Source organism: Chenopodium album, chromosome 10 (genome assembly GCF_948465745.1).
Source record: "Chenopodium album chromosome 10, dcCheAlbu1.1, whole genome shotgun sequence".
NCBI lineage: Eukaryota > Viridiplantae > Streptophyta > Magnoliopsida > Caryophyllales > Amaranthaceae > Chenopodium > Chenopodium album.
In genome coordinates, this window is record NC_137843.1 from 17,814,370 (window position 1) to 17,841,206 (window position 26,837).

General features: G+C 37.8%; 1 protein-coding gene across 3 annotated transcripts; it reads left to right on the forward strand.

Moving 5' to 3' along the window:
* On the forward strand, nucleotides 1-26,837 carry LOC145562313 (uncharacterized). 3 transcript variants are annotated; one of them, XM_081622546.1, is made up of 15 exons: nucleotides 1-407; nucleotides 520-667; nucleotides 9,834-9,985; nucleotides 10,243-10,425; nucleotides 13,264-13,312; nucleotides 14,224-14,250; nucleotides 14,783-14,860; nucleotides 20,071-20,156; nucleotides 21,629-21,702; nucleotides 22,253-22,298; nucleotides 25,004-25,113; nucleotides 25,196-25,370; nucleotides 25,892-25,949; nucleotides 26,096-26,200; nucleotides 26,437-26,574. In XM_081622546.1, exons 1-14 carry the CDS (start codon nucleotides 153-155, stop codon nucleotides 26,140-26,142), a joined length of 1,488 nt encoding a protein of 495 aa, XP_081478672.1. In that variant the 5' UTR covers nucleotides 1-152; the 3' UTR covers nucleotides 26,143-26,200; nucleotides 26,437-26,574. The 3 variants fall into 3 exon arrangements, with proteins under 3 accessions (XP_081478672.1, XP_081478673.1, XP_081478671.1); XM_081622547.1 differs by lacking the exon at nucleotides 25,892-25,949 and having other exon boundaries at nucleotides 2-407; XM_081622545.1 differs by lacking the exons at nucleotides 25,892-25,949; nucleotides 26,096-26,200 and having other exon boundaries at nucleotides 2-407; nucleotides 26,437-26,837.

Genomic DNA, 26,837 nt, shown 5'->3' on the forward strand with positions numbered 1-26,837 from the left:
AATTATCTGCTCACCAACCTCGCCCTACACTATCCCATATTCCCATAATACTTTCTTCCTCAACTACTCTCTTAAACTTCATCAAATTTGTTCATGGCAAAATCCCCAATTTAATTACACTAAATCATTCGCCCTAATTTTTGTAATCAACAATGTCAATATACAAACTAGCTGTGATCATCAAAAACCCTTTAAATGATGAGGAATTTCTCGTAGTCAAGCAAATTAGACCTCGCAAATTCGGAATTGAAGAGTATGATTCTTACATTGATTCTGATCTTTGGGATTTTCCTTCTGTTCAATTGAGTATTTTACAAGGTGAATCGGAAATTCAAGTTGAAGGAGCTGAATTATGCTCTGCTAAACTTGATTTGAAGAAATTTGACCTGGGTGTGGCTTTAAATCAGGTATTAATGATCATTTTTAAGTGGAAAATTGGAAATTGTTGATTTATTATTGGTATGTTTAATTTTGGTTGAAATTGAATGGTTAATTTTTATGAGTGGTTTGTGTTTGTAGGTTTCGGATCAGGTTGGAATTGAGAGGTTGGTTGAAGGGCAGTGGAAGTTCTGGAAGTTTGTGGAAGAGCCTGAATTCGGACCGGGACCTCCGATTCATACGGTTTTTATAACCGGCTACTATGGAGTTGATGATAATAGTTGTGATGGTTAGTCCAAACCCTTTTTTTGTTTGCATAATTAGAATGTTTGTGGTTAGAATTTATGCCATAGTTATGTCGATTTTGCGATTTGGACTAGCTATGTGACAACTAAACTGGGATGTCGGGGGTAACAGTTTCTGTATTGCAAAGTAAACCAGGACAATGGAACAATTTGTGATTGATAATATAGGTGTTGAGCTTAGTGTGGTGCAATGTGGAGTATTTCGTGGTTTTAATAGTTCTTTTTTAATGTTTGCTGTGGATTATTTAGTTTGTCATGCCAGGATGTACCTGGGGAGTTGTGTGTTGATGTTATGAGTATGGTGGATTGGTGGTCATGCTTAGATAGTTAGATTCTCCGTGCCTCCACTTTGTGTGTATTGATTGCCTGAAACTGAAATAAACATAACAAAAACTGATATGTTAGTTCAATTAGATGATGTACTGATCAATGGCATTACATTGTTGAGATTGGAAAAACATTATATAAATCTAAATTACACATTGTATGGATAGAAGGAAATAGAAGGAAAAGAAGGGAAGAGATTGGGAGGAGGACAATATCTCTTCTTTAGGTAATGGATTGGGTGGAGGAAGGGGAAAGAAAGAGTGGGATTGATATGAACCTAGACCCAAATATATGAATCTTTATTCTAAAATAAACGTAATCGATAGAAAATACGCTAAAGAACGAATTGGTTTTTGAATCCCTTCGACCACTCTTGAATGAGGTATTCAATTAATAATCTTAACCTCAATTTTTATTATAAATAATAAAGTAGTACAATTCCCCTTATATATGGTTACTCCCTCCGTCCCATACTTGGAACGTGGACGTTGGGATGGACACTTAGTTTAAGAAAACTACAAGTGGGTTCATTCAAAACATTTGTTTTTTTTTTAATATATAAAAAGATTCTCTTTTGTATTTTTATATTGTAAAAAAATAAAAAGTGGGGGAAGTGGGGATAGTGAGGAGAGAGAAAATGCAGGATTGGGTTTTGGGTTTGTGGTCCCAAAAAGAGTATAGGAAAATATTTTTTATTAGTGGTCCCATTCCATATTTAGTAACATGTCAAGTATTCTGGGATGGAGGGAGTATTAGACTAACATGAAACCCTAATTGTAATAAAACCCTAACATAATTTCTAGCAACCCATAATCCCATAACATTACTAAACCCACAATATTAACATACAATGTACTATTGAGGTCAATTTTACCTACAAAATAAACCACAACCAACAATTAAGAAGATCAATTGGAGTAATTATTAGGGACCTTTTCACATTCACATTAGGGATCCATTTTTCCTCTCTTAAGCACATGGATAATTGCAACGTGCGTGGGATATTCACAGACAAATAATTAAATGGAAGGTTGTTTGAGATAAATCAGCTTAAAGCTTCGTACAACGATAATGGCTTTAGGCCATAACTCTCAATGTTTCATCATACAATTTCTGGATACCATCCTCTACTTAGTTCCCTCTACTTGTACTACTAGACATGTACTGCCAAACATGGCCAAGGCCTTAATTGTTACTTTTACTACTTCTTGTCTGCTAGCTAAATTACCATAGTGGAAGATGATAATAGCTCCAAAGTCCCTGCCAATCAAAATACCGTTGTTGCTAAGGTGCTTGTGCTTGTTGTGGTGAATTGCTGCTCTGCTGCTGTGTCTGCCTTTGTCTCCTGCCGTACACCAGAGTAATTGGAGGCGGTTGTGGGCTCATTGCAATACCCTTGACAGGCTCAAGTCGTATTCAGCCAATCAAAAATAAAACCTAAATCCACTAACTATATAGATAGGGAAGAAGGGTCGAACCACAGGGAAACAAGGCAATTTATTCCTAATTAATTAAAAGTAATCTAAATTATCAAGTAACCAAATTATTATTAAAAGGGTAATTAAACTACTAAAAGTAAGAGTAGGAAGGAATAAAAGCAAGAGGTAAATCAATGAAAGAAAAGCCTAGGGCATAGGTTCACCAATAAACAATATTTCAGGGTAAAACATAACAATCAATCATCAATGCATCAATTAAACAGATCATAAAGGGCTTTCGCTACGTATTACAATCACAAAGTTAATTTACCGGTATTAAATCTCATCTCTCGAATCTCGACTTAACCATTTATAAATTAGTCCGTCTATTGAAATTAAGCCTAAACATCAATTCTCATCTCGAATAAATATTGCTAAACTCATACAATTAAATATGGCCAAACCTAATTGCATAGCATTAAATCAATCAATAGGAAAATAATTAAGCATTGACAATCAACAATCATAAATTACCCCTTCATATTATTTATTGGATCCCCATAAACCCTAGAAATAAAACTACTTACTCATAATTAAATCTAAACTAAAGAAAACAATTAAATAAGCCATAAGAGAATAAAGAAATAAAATTGCTGAAATTAATAGAGAAGAAATCGTTACCAAAATCAATGGAACTACAAAGTTGAGCAAGAACAAAGTTGAGAGGATTTTAGAGAGAAAACAATCTAAGTAGAGAGAGAAAGTCTAAAAGAGAAGGTAAAACCAAGATTCCGTACTAAAATCGTACTTAAACAACTCTAAAAACAATCCTAATTAAAAACTAAGAATTCGGCAAATCTGAACCCTCAAAAACACGCGCCCGATCGGGCCGCCTTTTTCTTCGCAACTCCTGGGTAGCCGCGCCCGATCGAGCTAATGCTCACCCGATCGGGCGCGCCTTTCCTGATGCCTCTGACTACGCGCCTGCCCGATCGGGCTCGGTCTCTTCCTCGAGGCTTGGACTTCGATTGGGCTTGATTCTTCGGCCCAATTCGGATTTCCTCTTCGGGTCTTAAATACTTGGTCCAAATGCCCCGGTATCACACACCGAGCCCTTAATCACCGGCTCTAACCGGTCCTGGGCTTCAAAGATGGTCGTGTCCTCCTAATGTCCGTAGTTGCTCCATGAAAAACCCGCAAAACGCTCCAAAGATGCAATTTCCTACAAAACTCAAGCAAAACTATAAAAACACTAGAAAACACCAATTAGTAATAAAAGTGGCTCTAAAGAGCCAAAAACACTACTAATTATGACCAAGGGACGGGGGTAAAATACTATATAAATTGGACACATCAACCCTCCCCCAGAAGTGCCACCTTGTCCTCAAGGTGAACGGTGATCGAAGCAGCATCCTCCCATGTGGACTCAAACTCAGGCAGGTCACGCCACTTAATGAGTACATCCAGCCCTTCCTTTGGGCCCAATTTCGGCCTACAGTCCAGCACACTCTCCGGCTCTACCACTAGTTCCTGTTTTGGGGTAATTTGAGAGGGAATGGTAGGGGAGCTTGGAATATTTTCCCTTTCCTGTTTCAACTGGGATACATGAAAAACGGGATGCAACTTACACTCCTCCGGTAGTAGCAGCCGATAGGCTACCTTACCCACACGCTCTATCACTTCGAATGGCCCATAGAACCGAGCTGCTAATTTTTCAAAGGATCTCTTTGCTAGTGACCGCTGGTGATAGGGTTGTAGCTTAAGGAATACTCAATCCCCAACCTGGAATTCCATCTCTCTTCTCTTCAAATCCGCATTAGTTTTCATCACTTGTTGTGCACGGACCAAATTAAATTTGAGCTCGTCTAACATCACGTGTCTTTCTTGTAAGAGTTCCTCCACCGAATCTACAGTCGTTTGACCCAAACCAACCCGTAGTAATTTGGGAGGGTCTCTGCCATAGAGGACCTTGAAAGGGGACATGTGCGTGGAAGAATGAACTGCCGTATTGTAGGAGTACTCGGCCCAAGGAAGCCTCACAACCCATGCCTTAGGTTGTTCTCCTGCGAAGCACCTTAGGTAAGTCTCCAGCCGCTTGTTCATCACCTCTGACTGCCCCTCAGTTTGAGGGTGGTACGAAGTGCTCCTCCGAAGTTGGGTGCCCTGTAGCCGGAACATATCACGCCAAAATTTGCTTATAAAAATTCGATCACGATCCGTAATAATGTTGTTGGGTACCCCATGGAGTCTGACAACCTCCTTAACAAAAACTTCAGCCACCCCTTGCGTTGTGAATGGATGACGGAGTCCGATAAAATGGGCATACTTAGATAGTCGGTCCACCACCGCCAATATGGTATCAATACCCCTCGATTTCGGCAGGCCTTCGATAAAGTCCATTGTAATATCATCCCACACCTTCTCCGGGATCGGCAACGGTTGTAACAACCCGACAGTTGCTGCGAATGTTTATTGCATTGGCAGGTAACGCAATTCCGAACGTACTCCGACACGTCACGCCTCATTCCAACCCAAAACCACTACCCGGCCATTCTCAGGTACGTTTTGGTATCGCCGGTGTGACCCACACCAGTGAGTCGTTGTAAGCCTTAAGTAAGGTCTCCCTTGCACTTGAATTTCGGGAATAATCAATCTCCTCTTGTACAATAGCAGGCTGTTCTCCACTGTGTAACCTCTTCCCCCTTCGCCATTTTCCACCTCTTGCTGTAATTTCTGAATTGAAGCATCTTCCTGTATCTCTTTCTTAAGGGACTCCTAGTTCAAGCCTTGAACCGCAATTAGGGCCCCACATCCTGGTTCTGTTTCATTCTCACCCCTCCTTGACAAGGCGTCGGCCACCTTATTGGCAACCCCCGGTTTGTATTGTAACTCAAAATCGAAACCAATTAGTTTCCTCACCCTATTTTGGTATTCCATGCCCACTTCCCTTTGTTCGGTGATGTATTTCAAACTTTGTTGGTCACTTCGAACAATAAACCTTCGTCCCAAGAGATAATGCTTCCACTTTTGAACGACCAAGCACACCGCCATAAGTTCCTTCTCGTATATGGACTTGCTTCGACCTCCCGGCCCCAACACCTTGCTGGAAAAGGCTACAGGTCTGCCTTCTTGCATTAAAACAGCTCCAAGGCAGGCCGAACCCTGAGGCATCAGTTTCCACCAGAAATGGCTTCTTAAAATCAGGCATTAAGCGCGGATGTCATGGCTTCCTTCAGCCTACTAGTTCAGACTAAGCATAGTTGTCCTTTTTGAGTTGCTCTGTTAAGGGTTGAGCGATTTGGGCATAATGGTGTATGAATTTGCGGTAATACCTTGTGAGCCCCAAAAAACCTCTCAACTCCCTTAAAGACTTAGGAGTAGGCCAGCTGACCATTGCTCTCACCTTCTCTTCATCTACAGCCACGCCCTCGCTTGATATCACGTGGCCCAAATATGCCACTCTCCTTGCCGAACTCGCACTTCTTGAGATTGGCGAACAAGGTATGACTTTTAAGGGTCGCCAATACCACCTTCAAGTGCTTCCTGTGTTCTCGTTCACTAGGGCTGTACACGAGAATATCGTCAAAGAAAATAAAATCGGAATACCTCGTTCATTAGGGATTGAAATGTGGCCGGGGCGTTCATTAAACCGAAGGGCATTACTAAGAATTCGTAATGGCCTTCGTGGGTTCGAAACGCCGTTTTGTGGATGTCCTTCGGCCTCACAAGAATTTGGTGGTAGCCGGCTTTGAGATCGAGCTTCGAAAATATTTGTGCCCCCTTCAATTCATCTAAGAGCTCGTCTATCACGGGAATTGGATATTTGTCGGGGACGGTTTCCTTGTTCAAGGCTCGGTAATCCACACAAAACCGCCACGAGCTGTCTTTCTTTTTAACCAAGAGCGCTGGGCTTGAAAAGGGAATTGTGGAAGGCCGTATGATCCCTGCTTCGAGCATCTCCCCAATCAACTTCTCAATCTCGTCCTTCTGAAATTGCGGATATTGGTAGGGGCGAACGCTAACTGGGTTACTGCCATCCTTGAGGATGATGGCGTGTTCATGCCCCCGTTTTGGTGGCAGACCCCTTGGGTTTTCGAACACCACCTTGAACTCCTCCAACACCCCCTGTAAAAATTCAGGAATTTCACTCCCTTGATGTTGCTCTTCCCCTTCCATTCGGCTACACTCAATTAGTAGGCCTTCCTTCTGTTTTTGTAGCGTTTTGATCATAGCTTTCAGTGTAATGCCAGTCCGAGTCCGAACCAAGCTGGGATCCCCTCTGATTCTCACCGTTTCACCACCCGTCTCATAGCTCATTTCCCGCAACTTCCAATTGGTCACCACGGCCCCCGAGCTTCTCGAGCCACCGCACACCCAATATAACGTCCGAGTTACCCAGTTCAAGTGGTAAAAAATCCTCTTCTATAACCAGATCCTCATTGAGCTTCAACCTTACTCCAAAACATTGCCTTTGCCCTTTTATAACTTCTCCGTTTCCCAAGGACACGCCAAAGGTACCCTCACCGATCACCAGTATTCCTAATTTCTCCACCGCCCGAAATGATGTGAAATTATGGGTGGCTCCGGGATCGATCATCACCACCACCTTCTCCCCGTATAGTTCGCCAGTGAGTTTCATGGTTTTTGGGTTAGAAATGCCAACCAACGAATTCAATGAGATGGCGGCCGAGTTTTCCTCCTCTTCCTCCTCCTCGACCTCCGGCGGTTTAAGGGCAGTAAACTCACCGTTTCTCTCCTCCTCGTCTTCCTCGACTAGCAGGACACTCAGCCCCTTCGTCGCGCACACATGGTTGAGCCCCGTCCATCGGCCGTCACATTTGAAGCACAGGCCCTTGGCCTTTTTGTCTTGTATTTCCTTCTCCGTCAACCTTCTCACCACTCCACTGAATCGGGAAGCACTAGGATTAGTTCGATTTTGGTAGGTGGGTGTTTGGAAATTAACGGAGGCCGCAAACTCTGAGGGGTTTGGGTATTATGTGAAAAGGTGTTTTGTGGACTGGGCTTGGTTGAGTTAAAGGGTTGGTTGCTTGTGGGCATCAATTGGGCCGGCCAGCTCCAAATAGGGTAGATGCTGGGCTCCTATTAAAATACGAGTACGGTCTTGGAGAAAGCCCCACCTGTTTTCTTGCCTGGCTGACCCGGTTCCTCTCTTCAACCCGAATGGTTAGATCCATGGCATCCTCTAGGGTCAGCGGGTTCAACATTTGGATCTCCGCCCTAATCTCCTCCTTAAGGCCATTGATAAACTGACCCTTCATCAAACTTTCAGGTATGTCTGGGAGAGGTGATGCTTTTTCTATGAAGGCCCTCCGATAATCGACGACGGTGGTAGACTGCTCCACCGCTAGCCATTGTTCATGTAGGCTATCGGCGTTAACTCGTCGGAACTGGTTAAGGACTCGGTTCTTAAGGTCCTCCCACCCTATCAATGGTCGGCGCCTGCTCTCCCACTGACACTAGCGTAGCGCATCACCATCCATCACAACGACGGCCGCCTGAAGCTTCTCCGACTCCGACAGCCGGTAAAATTGATAGTACTGCTCTCCCCGAAGAATCTACCCATCTGGGTCAGTTCTGTCAAATGTCGGCATCTCTAGCTTCCTGTACTTCCAGTTTCCTCGGCTGTCTTGTTGATCTTGATTGAAATTCTGGAATCTCCCAGAATCTCCCAGTTTCCGAACCTGAGGCCACCGAGTCCACCTGAGCCGATTGGTGGTTCGTTAAAACCTCCTGCACCCAGTGGCTGCTCCACTTCATCCTCCGCCGTGAAAAGTCGGTTGCCTTTGTTTTGCAGGTTCGTCATCATTGCTTTAATCTCGTCAAAGAACTTGTCTTGGTTCCCTTTCATCCACGCGTTCTTGATTCTGGTCTTCTCGAAATCTCTCCACTCGTGCTTCTAGCTTCTGCCTCCCGTCATCAATGGCTGCTCTATTCTTGCGAGCCTCTTCTTCTTGGTTTTTCAATAGATCTATTGAAGTGAGTTTTCGCCATCTCCGACCTTCTCAAGAATTTCTTCCATTCGCTCTTCTAACGCGGCTACTCGTTCCACTGTCACCGTCGGAGCCGTCGGCGCCATGGTGGCTCTAATACCGAATGCAACGTGTGTGGGATATTCACAGATAGATAATTAAACGGAAGGTTGTTTGAGATAAATCAGCTTAAAGCTTCGTACAACGATAATGGCTTTAGGCCATAACTCTCAATGTTTCATCATAGAATTTCTGGATACCTTCCTCTACTTAGTTCCCTCTACTTATACTACTAGACATGTACTCCCAAACATGGCCAAGGCCTTAATTGTTACTTTTACTACTTCTTGTCTGCTAGCTAAATTACCACAGTGAAAGATGATAATAGCTCCAAAGTCCCTGCCAATCAGAATACCGTTGTTGCTAAGGTGCTTGTGCTTGTTGTGGTGAATTGCTGCTCTGCTGCTGTGTCTGCCTTTGTCTCCTGCCGTGCGCCAGAGTAATTGGAGGCGGTTGTGGGCTCATTGCAATAATCGAGCTCACCTTTCCCCTCCCTTTTTCTTCCCTTCCCTCCCCTTCCTTTTCCTTCCTTCTTTTCTATTTAACAAAGCATTAATGTTGAATTTGCTTGTGCAAGTGATGGGAGCATATTCATATGGCTGGCTTCATATAGTATCAAACTGAGAGAATAATGCTGAATACTCATTCTTCTTTATAATGGGGTTTTGTATGTACTAATGGCTTGTATCTGATATAATTTAGTTGTCTTGGGGATCACGGTAATAGTCAGGTAGGAGTTTAGGACTAGGAACAAATTCTTGAAACAGTCGAAAATTATAGTGCTATTACCTTATTAGATACAAGAATTAACTACCTCATTTATTAATTTATATTTTTATTTGTTTTTCTCATTGTAGTCACGTACATAAATCAAAGTAAATTTATAAAATGGTGAGGTAGTGGAAGAAAAATATGGATAAAGAGATGTGCTAAAAAGTTGGGTGGATGTAAGAAAGAGGTAGATAAGGGAAGATGGAGAGAATAGAAAGGTGTAAAGATATTGTGGGGTAAGATAGTATAGAAGGTTTTCCATAAAATGGAATCAACTACGGATAAAAATTGGATGTAATACTGATGTGTTCTTCTTCCTTCTGCTCTTATTTTCTATAGCTACAAATATGATTGTGAATTATGATATTATACTCTACTGGTCCCTCTGCCCCACTTTGATGTGGGATGGAAAGATTATTTAAGAAAAATAGCTAATGAGTGCATGAATTATGGAAATATTATTAATTTATGGCCAGCTTGATAGAATAATAAAACACTTTTGTTGTATCTGAACTTCTGAAGCTCATATAACTTTCTCATAAGTAACTTTTTTCTTCTTTTCTATTGAGCAAATCCATATGCAGTGGCATGCCAGTGGATGTCCTGGTCTAATTGCTCCAAATGGCTCTCCGAAGTAACACAGGATAGTTATCGTATGGGGCCCTTGGTGGTTAATGGTTTTCCACATGACTCTAAATATTCTAAGTGGCATGTTCCGCATAATTTGAATTACCAGGTTGAATCTAATTTACTAGTATATATTTTGTTATTTATTTGTTTTGATGAAGCAGTTTATTTTGCTATGTTTTCTTTTATTGCGGAATACAGTCTCAAACAGAGATCAACTCATGCAAGTATTCGATCATTTTTCTGTAATTGTGTTGGTTCTTTTAATACCGTCGACTCTCTTATCACGAATTCCAGTTGATGTTGTAAATCTGTAGAAATCATTCTCTGATGACGTTTTGTCAATTACTTAAATCTCTTTTACAGGAATATCCTCTGGGTGTTAGACTTGTACCGATGGAAAGTAGAACTGGCAAGCCTTTTTCCACTACAAACTTGGTAGTCATTGCTCCACAGATTGTTGCCAATAGGGAAAGCGGTAAAGGTTTTATTGCTCATGGAGATGCACTAATAATAGATCCAGGATGCAAATCTCGGTTGCATCAAGAGGTATACTTTAAGCCTACTCAGCTTAAGACACCTTAATTCTGAAAGAACTTTCATTAATTCACTGCACGTATGCCAACATGGTATATTTTTTGTAAATATATACAGGGGCAGATCTACATTGGTGCACAGTGGTGTACGTGACTCAGCAGTAAAAAAAAATTTAATAAAAAAAAATTTAAAAGAATAATAATAATAAAAAAAAAACGAAAACGCATGAAGTGACGAAGCAAACCATTGAGTCACTGACTTTTGGACTCCATTGCATGAATTCACGATTTTTTCTTGGACTCCATTGAAATACAGAGAGTAAAGAAAAGAGGAGGACAGAGATTAGCTTGAAGAAGAAGGGTAGCTGGTAGGGTATTACAGTAGCAATTTAGGGAAGGTTGGGGTGTGAGTTGTCAGGAAGGTGGGGGTAAGGGAAGTGGGTATAGGACAAGTGTCTCTTATAAACCATTAGTTTTTTCTTTTGACCTTTTGACTACTACTAGTAGTACTACTAACCAGTTGTACTTTTACTGCCAAAAAAATACAATAGTATTTAAAGTTAAAAAATACACTTTTTACTATAAGAAAATGAAAAAATTTAATTTCTAAAATTCACGAGTAATTATATTAATAAATATATAAAGTTATAAAACTAAAATTTGGTTATCATATCCGCGATATCTGCATTAATTCCGTTATATAACATCGTAACTGTTATCGTAATCACGACAGAAATCATGCCCAAAACCTAAATCAATAATTCATTAGTGTGACTCACTTCCTGGATCCGCCACTGAATATATAGCATAAGATAAAGCCCACTCTTGTAATGTGTGTATGACTTTATACTATAAGCAATTGCTTCATATGAATGTGATTCACATGAATTTTGAGAGTTGAAAATGGGGATATATTTCATAGAATATTCTATATTGCTATAAGTTTTTAGAATCCTGTAATCGTTTTCTTTTGTTGGAGGTAGTGTTCATAAGCTGAGGGATTGTTGACAAAAGGACATTGTTTCATTAATCATAGTAAACTAAATCTTAGGGTGATGGAATTGGTGAAAGTCCCGATGAACTACCTCCGTTTTTTTTAGTTGGCACGTTTTGACTTTAGCACTATTCACATATTCCCCTTTGACCGTGTTTTGTGCTTTATATGTAATGAAAAGTATTGGCATGTACTCATGTGGATCTTGTTAGATTCGTCACGATGTATATTTTCAAAATATCAACTTTTCATAATTTTTGTTTATCGGTAATTAAAGATATGAATGGTTGAAGTTGTGCATCGGCAAACGTGACTAAAGAAATGTGTCAACTAAAAAGAAACGGAGGAGGTATTTGATAAAACTAAAGACCACGTAGGGTAGTTCTTTTTATAGATGAAAATCATCCATCAAAACCACCGTGGAAGTTAATAAAAAAATTATTAGAGTAAATAAGAAAAACTATTATGTATAAAGTGCATAAAGGCTGTGTGTAGTTTACCTTATATAAGTGCCTTATTACTTATTTCAGACTACATCAGAGAAAAACAAAGAAGTTTTGTTCAGATCAAGAAAAATAAGTTCATATAAGACCTTATCGTTTTATTTGTAATTTTTTTGTCATTAAACATCGGATAATTCCATATAGAAAAATTTATGGAAATTACATATTTGGAATATACACATTAATACAAAACTTTTGAGACCTCATTTGATATATTATTCCCTTATGGATTAACAGTTCAAATCAAATCAGAAAAAATAAGTTCAAATTTCAGATAACCAAAAACAAGGTGAAATGAACTTAGCCAAAGTTTCAGGGAAGATCAGTATGTTATTCTCTAAATCTCACATATTGTGTAATTGGGAGTTGTCAGCGAGTTCGGATTCCTTTTATTCATAAACCCTAATATTGTCTACTTTTTGATAGCTTCTCATAGATTGCAAGGCTTTGCAAATAAGTTTACTAGTAGAGGATTTGTGAGAAATTTGAGGAATATCATGTCTCCCTCTTGCTTCACAGTTTTAAGGGGTAGCTATTCGCATCTATATAATTATTCTTTAGTTGGTTGATCTCTATCTACTTGTTTTCTCTTTCTATTGGAAGGTATGATATCAACGGTTTTAGTGACATCTGGTGGAAGACTAAAATTATTAACACCCCCCCCCCCCCCCCTCTAAAAAATAAGGACCATGTAACATGAATATGTGGCTAGTATCAGTTGCATGGTCTCATAGGATGTTCAAATATCATATTTATTCATGAAGTTATTGACTTCATTCTATGTCTGATTCTTCACATCACGGATCTTCCTTACTATCATTGGCAAAGGTTGCAAACTTTAGCTGTTTTCAATTTAATGGATAAGGAGAAGTTTTATGTGAAGATCCTTACTTTCTGTCAAGATTTTACTGTAATATATTTTTTTTAAGGTTTGGTTAAACTTTGAATTGGGCAAAAGTAGAACTTTATTAGTTTGAACATAGATCTTAGTTGTCAAGATATAACCATGTGGGTTGTAGAGCCTTGGAAAGCCATTATTCTCTGTTGATATCTCTCTTTCACTTAAGTATACAAAGAGAAATCCAATACTTTGTATATGAAAACCATCTGTAACTTGAAGATGTGAGGTAATTTTTGAAGGAGGTGAAGTGGATAAAACTACCTCGGTTTAAAGCTTTCAATTTCAACTTATGTGTTCTTACTCATGTCTACTCAATATAGATGTTGTTTCATTAGACAACCATCAGAATCTGTACAATATGGCTCGATTATTTAGCTGTAGGTATGAGAAGAATAATCTATGCTTTTTTCTACGGTCATAATATACTCAGACTTGTCTCATTGTTTTTGTCAGCTTGCAGATGTTATTACAGCTTTACCAAGAAAGCTGGTCGTGTTTGTTACACATCATCAATGATGCACGGATTCGTCAGATGGTAGCCGTCTCCCATATCGGAAACGTTTCGGGGACGGGTACGGTACGGGTACGGCTTGGAAACGTCCCCAAGGCGTCCCCTTCGAAAGTGGTACGGCAAGCCAATTTGGGGACGGCTAGCCTCTTGCTCGGATACGTATCGGGGACGGCGTGGCTCATTTTCTGACGTTTCCTTAGGATTTCAGCCCAAATTTTCAGAAAAAAAACCCCAAATTAGTGAATTACTAACCTAATTTTCGATTTCCCCCAAATCTCAAAAACCCTAACAATTGCGAACAGCGATTCCCTTAGAGGTGCGACTTAATTCAATCCTCTACGGTGACCGGAGGCAACTGGCGAGTGGCGACTACTCCGACAACGGCGAACGAGGCTTCGACTTGTTACTGTTCCTCTTTCTTCTCTCTCTGTTCTGCACTTCTGCTTCTAGCTCTCTTTTTTCTCTTTCTTCGCACCTTCTGTTTTCTTTTTTTCTTATTTCTTTTTTTATTTTTTATTTATTTACGTGAATAATGTGATTAATATTGGTTAGTAGTCTAGTACGGAATATCTTACAAACAGTACAGCAGCATGTGATTCTTTTTATTTTTTATTTGAAGTCACTATAGATGTCAGTGGTGTAGAAATCAATTACTTGTATTTTTCTTTTTTTTTTTTTACCTTTTTCCGTTTTAAATGGTACTCCGTACTATAATTTGTGTTTGTATAGATTATTTTTATTTTTATTTTATTTTATTTTTTTTTATATTTCATGGATTTATATTTTGCTCATTTTTTGCCGTATCCAAGCCGTACCCGTTTTTTTTAAATTTTGATTTTGCCGTATTCCGTCCCCGTATCCGTACCCGTTTTTGTCCCCGTATCCGTTTCCGTGCAACTTAGCACATCATCATCCTGATCATGTTGATGGTAAGTCATTTTCAATGTTTTTCAAAATTTTATTTCAGTAAAGTTGGTTCTGATAGAAGAAAATAATTTGGGTGCCATACATGGCCACCGTTGATGAAACTCATGAAAGTGCTATTGCATGTCGTCTACGTTCTTTTTTATTTATTCTTTCTAATATCCATGAGTGGTTGATTGCTGGAGGTATAGTGCTGATCCAGGATAAAAACCTGTTTTTTTTTCCTTTTTTTTTTTTTTTTTTTTTTTTCCTGTTCCTTGGCCTTGTTTGGTGTTTGTGAGCATCAAATTTGTTGGAGCTTGCTACTTGGCTTAGCAGTTCCCCAGGCTAGCATATGAGTCACATAAGTATACTTATCCATCGTGTGGTCTGAATGGTATAAGAAGCATCTGATTTTTTTTTTTTTTTTTTTTTTTACCCGGATGCTTTGTTGTACTGTTTCCAAAACGTCTGTAGCAAAGCATTTCCTGAAAGCTGTAGTGATCAGCATTTTCATGTCATTTGTATTTGACTTGCTGCTTTTGTGGATATGTTCAGGTTTGTCGGCTATTCAAAAATGCAACCCTGATGCAATTCTCTTGGCTCACGAAAACACAATGCATCGTATTGGAAAAGGTATTCTTCTCTACCCATGTATCATTGAAGAGGTATAATACTTTAGTTGTATCTATCTTGAACCGGGTCTATTATCTCTGTCACCCAGTTTGCTTTTGTGGCTTTAAGGCCAAATTTGGACATGGCTGTAGTGATAATTGGTAAGCGCCAGAATTCATGATGTTTCTTGAAGTTATATTAAGGCTCGAATTAAGCTTGGTTTTAAGAAGATATATGTTAGGGCGACCTCAGTTCTATGATAAGGTGATAGGGTGTGAAGGGTTTGGATTAGGTGGAGGAAGTGGATCTGGCCATCTGGGGCATTGTTTGAAAAGGCTGAAAGTGCATTAAGCTGATAGGGGTCTGAACCTAGGAACAAAGCACGAGCGTGAAGTGTGTGCATCATAAATGTGCGGCACAATTTCTTAAAAAAAATCTGTGTAAAAACCGTTGTAGACATGAAGTTAATGCTAACACTATGCGACCTTGTACTTAAGTGCTCATTGAAAACATGTCACCTAGGCCTTTTCTAAGATTTTGGGCAGCAGCACGCCGTCAGCACACCTTGTATATACTAACCTGGAGAGGCTTGTTGTAAGCTGCTTATTTTGGTTAGCCTTTGAAGTGGTTAGGGCTTAGGGGCCACAAGGGGTTTGTAGTAAGCTGTAAGCTGATCTTCTCTTGCTTTTTTTTTTGTTGGTGAATTTTTTATTTGTCTTCAAGTTAAGGGTGAAAATGTTAAGTCCTTTTCAGGGATTTGCATTGTGAAGGGGTTTCTGTTTCTCATTCATAGTTTATATATACATATACTAGTTTTGTGCCCGGGTTGTTTATTGAATTTTAAGATAAATTTTTAATCTATATGTCAAATTTTAAAATATATCATTGATACAAAATTAGTTAGGAATTGATGTGTTTTTGTTATGATTTAAACTATGTAGTAGACATGTATTGACTAATAATAATAATATTGGTGAAAAATATTTCTTGACTTGTAACATGGAATAATGACCCTGTCCGAAATGACTTGTGACAAGACCCGATTGACAAATCTACACACAGTAATAAAATTATATTAGCTTGTGAAGTATATATTAACTAAATTGATTAGAATATATTATAAATAATGGATGTGGTGCATTTTGAACTAATTCCTTCGCTCCAAAAAAATATTATGATATAAAAAATAAATTTATATAATAATTTATGAGAGTTATAATCTAATTATTTTTTGAATAAAATAATAATTCAATTTGTACATATGAAATATTGGTACTTTATCGAAATAAAACTCTAAATTAACAATTTTATCATAAAATTCTATCCAAATTTGATTGAAGATAGAATTATAAACTAATTTTTTAATCCTACAAATTGAATTCTATATAACTCTATCTTACGTGGCGCGACACTTAGCAAAAAGTTGAAACGCCAAGTGTCGCTGTCTCGTCGCCTGGCTAAAAGTTAAGCTTTATATATATATATATATATATATGGTCAAATGAGAAGGGTGTTATAATGAGAAGGATGAGAAGGAATCTGGTGTGTTCAAATGAGATGATCTAATGGTCTTTATTAATGATTCATTAATGGCAAAACTATAAATAATATATAAAATCTTTTTCCAAAATTCTTCTTCTCCTTCCCGTGTTCCTCTTCTTCCCTATCCTCCATGTTCATCATTGTTCCCTTTTATTTTTCTGGTAAATTAAAGTTCAAAAGAAGCTACAATTTTCCCCCATTTTTCTCTCTCTCTCCTTCGTGGTCATCTCTTTCTCCCCACCTTCTGTATCTCTTCCTCTCTCTCTCCTCCTTGTCATCTCTTTTCCCACATTTATTTTTCTCTTAGACTTGACAAGAATTTTCATTACTGCAATAAGAGAGTCGTGCACAATCTGAATATAGGACATTAAATCAAAGAGTAAAAATTAATATGCAAAATTTTTAGCTATATGCGCATTATTCTTGTAAAAGATGTGCAAAATTTTTAAGCTATATGTGCAATATTCCTTTAAAGAAAAAAAATGTGCATGAATTTCGAATTAAGTATGCATAACTTTTGAATTAAATGTGCAAAGTTTTTCTGCTAAATGTGCATTTGGCACAGGTGAAATGTGAATCGTTGGATTTAAATGTACGATCAAGATTCCTTCTCATCCTCCTCATTTGATCTCAACCCTAAATATATATATATATATATATATATATATATATATATATATATATATATATATATATTATCTTGTTTGTCTTTGCTTATCTTGCTAGATGTAAGAATGTGCTTACTGCTATTCAGGTGTATATGGTAGTTTCTTGCTTTAAGGTTATTTTAGAGAAGTACTCAGTGGCAATTAGGGCCTGTTTTGTTCAGCTTAATTTCAATTTAGTTGAGTTTAGCTCCAATCAGTTCTATTCAGTTCCTAATTTCCTTCTCTCATAAACAATTAATTTCAGCTCTATTCAGTACAGTTCAGTAAATCAGAACAGGCCCTTAGTGGGATTGATTTGGACCTATTTTCTCTTGCCCCTGCAACATCAGTTCGTGACATGTCTATTCCATTAAGGGATTTGGAGAGGATCTTGTTCTAAACTGTCTTGTCATTGCTATTTGAACATGATGCCTGCATAGCTAAGGGCCTAAGAATCCAAATTTACTACTTCTATGTGATTTTGTGCCCTCCTAATGTCCATAGTCAACATAGATATCTTTTATTGCACTATAAAAAGGGGGACCTAAAAAGAAGCATGAAGCTCACATTATGTAAATAAGAGGCATCCTGACTCACCACTCCTTAAACACATACTTCCTCCGTTCTTTTTTACTTAGCCTGTTTCATTTGTCTCGCTTGCTTAACCATCAATAACTCAATCTCCATGAGTATAAATAATAAAAGTTATATATTAGGATAGTACTTATTATTTAGGAAATTTTAGAAAATAACATCATAAAAAAACACAAATTTTGATTATAACACCATAAAAAAAACACAAATTTTGATTATAACCCCAACAAAAAAAAAAAAAAAAAAAACTTTAATTATAACACTACAAAAAAAACTCACAAATTTGATTTCACCACCATTTATCGGATTCTTGGATGGAATCTGTTAGTGGAGCCCATAATTTGACACGTGTCAATAGCCTATAGGTTTAAAAAATTGAATTAATAAAAAGAAAAAAAATTAAAAAATAAAAGAAAATCCCTTAACCCAGCTAGCGCCACCATCGGCGTCACCTTGCCTCTACCGTCGACATTATAACTCAGGCTGTCGGCACCCATCTCCTTTACTGAACCCGACGAAGCCACCCCACGCCGCCGAATTTTGCCTTCCCCTCCCCAAAAACCACTCACGCCGCCGAACTCCTACCACCAAACTTGAAACACCGATGAACTCTTACATCACGCCGCCACCAGTTACCTTAGCTACATCACCACTATCGTCGCCGAAATCCTCTCCCCAGAGGTGTCGTTGAAAGCCCAACCCACACCAACCCAAAAACCGCCCTCACCTAAACCCTAACCCGTTTCCAGAAACCGATTGATTCGGGGCTGGCGTTTTAGGGGTTAGGGTGGTGCGTTGTTCAGGTGGTCGGCTTGGGGAACCGGCGCCGGTGTCTGGGTAGCGCGGTGGGGGCAGGTGGAACCGGTGTCGGTGGCTGGGTAGTGCAGTGGCTGTGTTAGGATTTTAGGGTTTTTCATTTTTTTTTTGTTTTTTTTAATCCAATATATAACCGACATGTATACAATGTGGGGCCCACTAACGGTATTTTGCATGGCGTTAGCTGTATATAGATTCTGAATTGACTGTAACTATATAAAGCTTCATGGAGCGCATGACCTTTCAATTCCTACGCTAACATTACATTAGCTTTATTATAAGATGTATACTGACTATTACATGGGCTTTCACCTTTTGGGTTTTGGGTTGGTACATTTTTTGCAGGTTTTTGCACCCCTATAGCTCTACATGTTAATAGTGTTGTTTTCTAGATTCAAGATCAAGCCCATATAAAATTTAGAATATTTGTAGCCAAGGATGCACGGATACGGCTAACTCTTGCCGTTTCCCGTACCGGGGACGTATTGGGTACGGGTACGGCCTAAATATGTCCCTGGGCGTATCCATAAACAGCGGTATGACTTGGGTTTTTGGGTACGGCTAGGCTTAGAATTGGGGACGTATCAGGGACGGTTCAGCTCCTTTTGGACGTCCCCAAGACAAAGAGCCCAACCCCATTTTTAAAAAAAAAACACTTTACTTGCCTGTAAAAATTGAAGATCCCCCAATTATTTGGAGGGAAGAGAGCCACCTGTAGCCGACCACCAGCGACCGCTTCATCTTTTTTCCTTAAAAAAAAAAAAAACTTTTTTTTTGTTTCTTTTTCACTTCCTGGTAGTGCTAGCTAGGCGGCGACCACCGGTGATAGTTTAGATCTGATTTTTTTTTTTTTTCTAAGTGAAAAAAAATTAAAGTAAATAGTGAGACAGTAATGAGGTTGGCAGGTGTCACGTATAGGGCTTTTTGGGGTAGTTGGGACTTAGGAAATGGGTTTGGAAGGTTTTAAATTACTGCTGTTATATTTTTTTTACTGTGTTTACAGGACAGGTGGGCTTGTTTTGTTTTTTTGTTGTTGGAAATGGGTAAACAAAACAAACAAGCTTTGTAAATTGTATACATATGATTTTGATTTATTAATGGTCATCAATTACAATTATGCAATTTAAAACCCAAATAATTCATTTTTTAACTCCAAATAAAAATCAATTTAAAGTTCTAAAATCAATTTTTATTTTTTATTTATTTTTTTTTTTTTTTTGCTGTATCCATGCCATACTCGTTTTTTGGAATTTTTATTTTGCTGTTTCCCGTACCCGTACCCGTTTTTGTACCGTATCCGTTTCCGTGCAACCTAGTTTGTCATTGACTGAATTTATTTGCTAGTTACTTATGGATCATGCATTCCAAATTTAAGCTAAATCTATGATTGAAGTGAATAAAACACGTGTAGTGCTAAGCTAAGAACTTCTAAGTGATGATAGTGGGAGCCAGTTTGCTGGATTTCAGAAATCCTTTCACTACATTAATGATATTGGAAAATTAGTAATCTATTGTTTTATAGAGGTGCTTCTATTTTTAGGGTCTATGCAAATGTTTATTCATTTGTAGTTGTAAATACTTTCATGGAGATCTTAAGTGTTATAAGTTTATAACAACTTTGTTTGACTGCAGATGACTGGTCTCTTGGGTATACATCAGTTGCAGGTGGGGAAGAAATAAATATTGGGGGCCAGCGACTTCAAATCATTTTTGCCCCGGTATTGTATTGGATAACTAACACCTCCTTATTTATTGAAACTGAGTGTCATTGAACAAGAAATTCATGGACACTCCTTGGTCCTCTCTACTACTAGGGACTATATTTGGTATACTCTTAGTAACCTGTGTGGCATGCATCTTGGACAGTATTGTACTCCCTGGTCTCCTGAATCTGATCCTTCACATTTTACATATAATAAATAACCTACAAAAATTCTTGAGCATTTACGAACACCTTACTTTAATGTAATCTTTCATTTATGAGGAAGTTATCATTGCATGCTTTTCACAGGAAACATTTATTTGTCATTTTATAATCTTTGGGGGAGCATCTATTATCCAAATCCACCTGTAAAACCCACCATGCTGGATTAGGGCTGAGACTGGGGAGCATCTTCTTCCTCAATTCTACTTTTTTGATTTTTAGTCCACAACAAGGATCAGATGGGTCATGGACTGGGTAATATTGGGTTTTAGGTCCAAATATTCTTTGTTTTTTTTTCCCTGTTGCATCCTGACCCAAAACTGGCCCAGGTAGAACCCAGAAACGTGTACTATAATTTTTGTATGTAAATTGAAAATCTTTGTTGGAAAAGCTTGAAAAATATGGGCTAGAGCCAGACCTTCATGTTTAAGTCTTGTACTGTTCAGACAAAGTGAGTCATGGTCTAGGTGGTTTAGGGTTTTAGGTCCAAATTTTTGTTCGGAGTATTCTGACACAAAACTGGCCCAGAGGAAACCCAAAAACTTGAACTGTATTTTAATGATGTAAATTTTATGATTTTGGATTTTGTCAAAAAAGTTGGAAAAATTGGGCTCAAACAAGGAGAGAATGCCGGCATGTTTAGGCCTTGCATTGTTCAGATTCTGGTTCATGCCCTGCTGAAGCTGCTTAGGAATAGCACAGCATGACCTGGGGCCAGTCTGTTCAAGACCAGACCAGACTGACTCAAAATCGGCCTTGCCCAGCCCATTTTCATTTCTAGCAAGCAGTAATAGGCTCAGAAGGAAAAAGGTTGATTGAAGCTGTCCTGTTTGCTGATTTTTGAGAGAAATATTGTAATTAGTCCTTTTGCTAACTTATGACTAATTTGTTCTAAATACTGGTAATTTGTAGTGTACTGTTGGCATGACTAATTTTCTTCATGATTGTCACTGATGATATATAATGCAAAGATTGAAGTCATTGGACTTTGTAATGGGTTCAAAGCTTCATTTTTCAAATAAACTGTAGGCCCCTGACACTCTTCTACTCAATGAGACATATGGAATGAGATTTATGTCGAACAATTGAATTTACCCATAGGTGCACAATAATATAAATAAATTAGTGTTTATGATTTATTGGATACAATTCAATATGCTATCTGTATTCTTTGTAGTTTGTGCTTTAGTTCTTTTTCTGCGTTCCTCTATCCTTATGAAAGATGATAATTTTCAAGTTTGATAGTTTTAATTCTTCCAATAACAGGGCCACACGGATGGTCATATGGCATTGCTCCATGTCAATACTCATTCACTGATTGTTGGTGATCATTGTGTTGGGTAAGGTCCTCTCAAAGTAGATACGTTTAGAAATATTGCTCTAGATCCCTTACATATAGGTACTAAACAGAACTAAATATATTCTTTGTAAAATCTTTGGTATTTAATTTTGAAAAATTTATGTGTAAAATATTCATATTTTTGGTACTTTGTAGTCACTTGTGCAGTGTTTTCCTTGGAATTTAAAGAGACTATATTCACAAGATCTTTGTTTTAAATTTGTTCGACTGAAGAATATGTTTCTGTTACATGTTTATGTGAGTTAGAGCATTTGCTTCTGGAAATTCCTCCAGTGTATAGCTCAGACTAGCAAGGCAAAATTACCTCAGATTCAATTGCATGTCTTATATATACTTTCTAGCACTCTATATAAAACAAACATTCGAAGGTTCATGATCAAGTTGTAGAAACTTTTCTTGATTTTTATTGGAAAAAAGAAAGATTTTTCTTGAACTTTTCATGATGATATCTAGTGCATTTCGTTATATTATGTCATTATGTTCGAACCATCTGATGTAGTAAGAGTTTTTTTGTTTCATCGATGTTGCAGGCAAGGTAGTGCGGTTCTGGATGCTTTTTCTGGTGGAAATATGGGAGTAAGCTAATTACGTATTGTACCCTTTTTTGTTTTTGTTCTCATTATTTGTGCTGAGTGTTCTGCCCACTTTTGCGGCAGCATAAAATCTCTTCTAATGATTGTTGTGGGTTTATTTTAATTTATTTATGTTTATTTTAAATTCTGATTTACTTGCATTAAAGCAAGTGTTTTATTTCAGTTACTCTTTCCAAGGTATCTAAAAGAAAAAAGGATTAAGTTGTAACAAAGATTAGTGAAGCTTTAAGCTATTTATGTTTTGAGGCTATTGGGCTAGCTACAAAATGACAAAGAAGTATGGGGAAGGGAAGAAGAGGAGTGAGAATATATTTTTGTATCAGATGATGTCAAGGGAAGACATCACAGAAAATGTGCACTGATTAAACAAGGGGTTGAGACTTTTAATGATGCAGCTAATCCTTTGCTTATATCCTTTCATTCCTTCATTAAATGTGGAGTGATATTTAATTGTTCATGCTACAGAGGTTGCTTTTGAAAGTTTTGGTTAACCTCTCCACCCCCCCCCCCCCCACCTCCTTTACGCGACACTCGTATTTCCATAACTCATGATCTCAGTCGACCATCTCATCCGGAGCTTCATGTCATATTTTCCAGAATCACTTCAGAAATATGAAGTGTACAGATGACAAGAAGTATAAGAATTTTCTCAAAGCTGTACTGATTCCCTTTACTCATGTAATGCAATATATTTTCCCCAATAACAAGCTTAACGCTTAGGGGAATGTGAGTTTTTGGAGGTATGTGGTTGTTTGAACTAGGTTTTAGGGAAGCTTTCAATCAATCAATCAAAGCATTAATCCCAAAAGTGGGGTCGGCTAACATGAACCAAATTTGATTATTCCGTGTAGTCATCAACATAAATCTTTCTCCTCCATCCCTTACGATCCAAAACTTCATCCTCACGTAAATCCATGCACTTCATATCCTTCCTCACTCCCTCCAACCAAGTCATTTTTGGTCTCCCTCTTCCTCGTTTAATCCCTCCATGGTCCCACTCTTCCACTCTTCGCACCGGTGCACCCTCGGGTCTCCATCTTACATGTCCAAACCAACGCAGACGATTTTCCCTTAATTTATCTGCAATGCCTGCCACACCTACTTTCTTGCGAATAACCTCATTTCTGATTCTATCTCTTAAAGTGTTTCCTCACATCCACCTTAACATGCGCATTTCCGTAACCTCCATCTTTTTAATATGCTCTTTCTTAGAAGCCCAACATTCTGTACTATAGAGCAACATTGGTCTTATGGCAGAATTTTCCATTCAACTGTAAGGGAATGCTGGGGTCGCATAACACTCCCGTGGCCGCTCTCCATTTAAGCCACCCTGACATAATCCTGTGGGCCACATCTTGATCAATGTCACCATTCTTGTGGATGATCGACCCAAGATACTTAAAACATTCACTCATGGTCAAATTCTTTCCATCCAAACTCACCACTTCATTGCTTGTCCCCCTATGAGAGCCAAAACGACATACCAAATATTTAGTCTTACTCCAACTTAGCTTAAACCCTCTAGATTCCAACCTTTGCCTCCATTGCTCCAACTTGGCATTAACCCCATCCCTAGTCTCATCCACCAAAACGATATCATCCGCGAACAACATACCCCATGGGACCTTATCTTGAATTGGTCTAGTTACTTCATCTAAAACTGTTGCAAAAAGAAAAGGGTTTAATGCAGACCCTTGATGCATTCCGATTGTAATAGGGACATCTTTTGTCAACCCTCCACATGTCCTCACATTTGTTGACACCTCCCGATACATATCCTTAACTAGGTCCACATACCTTCGTGGGATACCTTTCTTCAACATTGCCCACCAAAGTATCTCTCTTGGCACCTTGTCATATGCCTTCTCTAAATCAATAAAGACTATAAGAAGATCCTTCTTCTTTACCCTATAAAACTCCATCATTTGTCTTATTAAATGGATTGCCTCCCTAGTAGATCTTCCAGGCATAAAACCAAATTGGTTATCTGAAATTCATGTCCTGCATAGGGAAGCTTTAGACTTGAAAAAATTCTAGCCAAAGTGCCAAACAAAATATCTTTTATAATTAGCGTAAAATTTATTTCATGTCCTGCTTTTTGGCATGCTCTCTGCACCACTCCATTAGTGTCCTTTTATTTTTGATATTATATCCTCAATCAAAAGCGTTAGACTTACGACTCTCTTGTTGCATCATGTAAAACTTCTTAAAATTGATCGGCAAAACTATTACCCTGTGCATTTTGGAAACTAGACACAAAGTAATATTGCATTGATACTCAGAACCCAAATAAGAAATATTCTGTTTTCACCCTGAGTTCTATAAGAATTTACTTGGTTTTCATGCACGGTGCACCTTCAATAGTCTCACATTCTCACAAGTCACAACCATCTATCCTGAGAAAGATAGGGAACCAAATGTTTATTGTCTCTTACTGAAAGCCCTTAAATTTTGCCAAGGATGAAAAAACTAAAGATTATTTCGGATAAAAATATCATGTCGATCTCAACTAGCAGGAACTAACTATGGAAGTCCCTCTATATATATAGTTTTTTTTTTTTTTTTTTTTTTTTTTTTTTTTTTGCTTTTCCATGCTTTCCTGCATTGCATTGCAGGAATGGATTGTTCATCTTGAAAGGGTACACTATTTTGATCTCATCAGCTCACCAATGCTTATTTTTCTTGCAGGAATACTTTAATACGACATACAAATTCTTGGAGCTTTCTCCAAACACTTTGATTCCCATGCATGGGAGAGTCAATCTGTGGCCAAAACACATGCTTTGTCGATATCTCAAGTATGAACTGCATTTAATATTCTCTTCTTTCACATATAAAGCATTTACCATATTTTTCTCACAATGTATAGTCTGATTTCAGGAATCGCAGAGATAGAGAATCTTCAATCTTGAGTGCCATAGAAAATGGCAGTACTACTTTATTTGACATAGTTTCCACTATATATAAAGACGTTGATCGTGTCCTATGGTTTGTTGCTGCATCAAATGTGAGGCTCCACGTTGAGCATCTAGCTCAACATTACAAATTACCTGAGGTAATGTCCACAGTTCTATTTACTGTTGTCCATGCCATTCCAATGTTCACTTGTGTACTTATCCCAAAATTACGGAAATTAATTTATGCCATAAATTGTAGACTATTATTATAGTATTACTATAGTATTACTATTACTATTACTATTATTATTATTATTATTATTATTATTATTATTTTTTTTTTTTTTTAAAAAAAAAAAAAAATTGGAAAATAAAATAAAAATCTAAAATAAAAATGCAAATGTTGTAATTTATTTTTTCACTATTAGTATTTTTATATGAGGAACAGAAAAGGTTTACAAATATGATGGTGGAGGTGTATGCACAGTTCTCATTGTGCATCCGTTGCACATCAAGCCAAAAACCAAAGAACATGAAGACTAATTCCATTGAATATAAGCTCCAATGAACGTAAGAGCAACTAAGATGATCATTGGAGATTATGTTTATTGGATAAAATGTTATTTTGTTTTACCCAGTAGTTTTCATGTTCTTTGGTTTTATGTTTGATGTTCATCAGATGCACAGTGTGCACTTGCATACGCCTCCAGGGCTCCACCATCCAATTATTGGAAAAGGTTGCTACATGATAATCTTTACAATTATAATTGTTATATATCTTCAGATCAATAGGAAACTTGGCCAGATGTTTAAGGCAAATATATGTCTATCTGGCTGATGAAGATTTTACTCATTCGAACAAAATATGTTTGAGGGTATGCAGGTCTTTTCTGTAGAAACTTTCAACCAAAGTATTGCAGCATTCTGTGACGAGTTGAGCAAATTATAATAAAGGGATGCCATTTTCTAGGTCCATTGACCTCTCTAGGTTAGAAGCAATGCTCTTACACTTGCTGAATAGTATGTCTGAATTAGAGGAAAATAATCACGTTGTTTCATCATATGACTCTAATATCTAATGATTCTGATATAGTGTACAACTAAATTGCATAACTGTATTCTGTTTCCTTTTAGACTATAAATTCATTTTCTTATAGATATAATTTTCTTTTCTTTGATTGTCCAGAGTTGTAGAATTGATATTGGTTATCTTCTTTCTCCTAGGGCATGTCCTTGACAAAATTTCATCGAACTTTTGGATTCCATTTTGCAATCAACTGGATCTGGGCATACACATGCAATTGGATATCATCAAAGGTTATGAAGATTAGACGACCTAAACTCATTGTTTCGGCAGTTGTTGCTTGCTTTGCTGCATTGTATTGTGTAAGAACCATGCCTACTTTAAAACATTAGTTTTATTGTGCCATCCTATGGATACTTGATAAATAAACTGTCAGGCTGATAAGGTTAAACAAGCCACACCTCATAGTTATCGTGTATCTATCTGATTCTAGAACTTGTGCTATCTACTAAGTATCTTATTCTAGCCATTTGCATTGTATAAATTTGGCTAATGAACAAGTTGGTTTGTTTAATCTTAATGATATATCGTTGCACCTTAT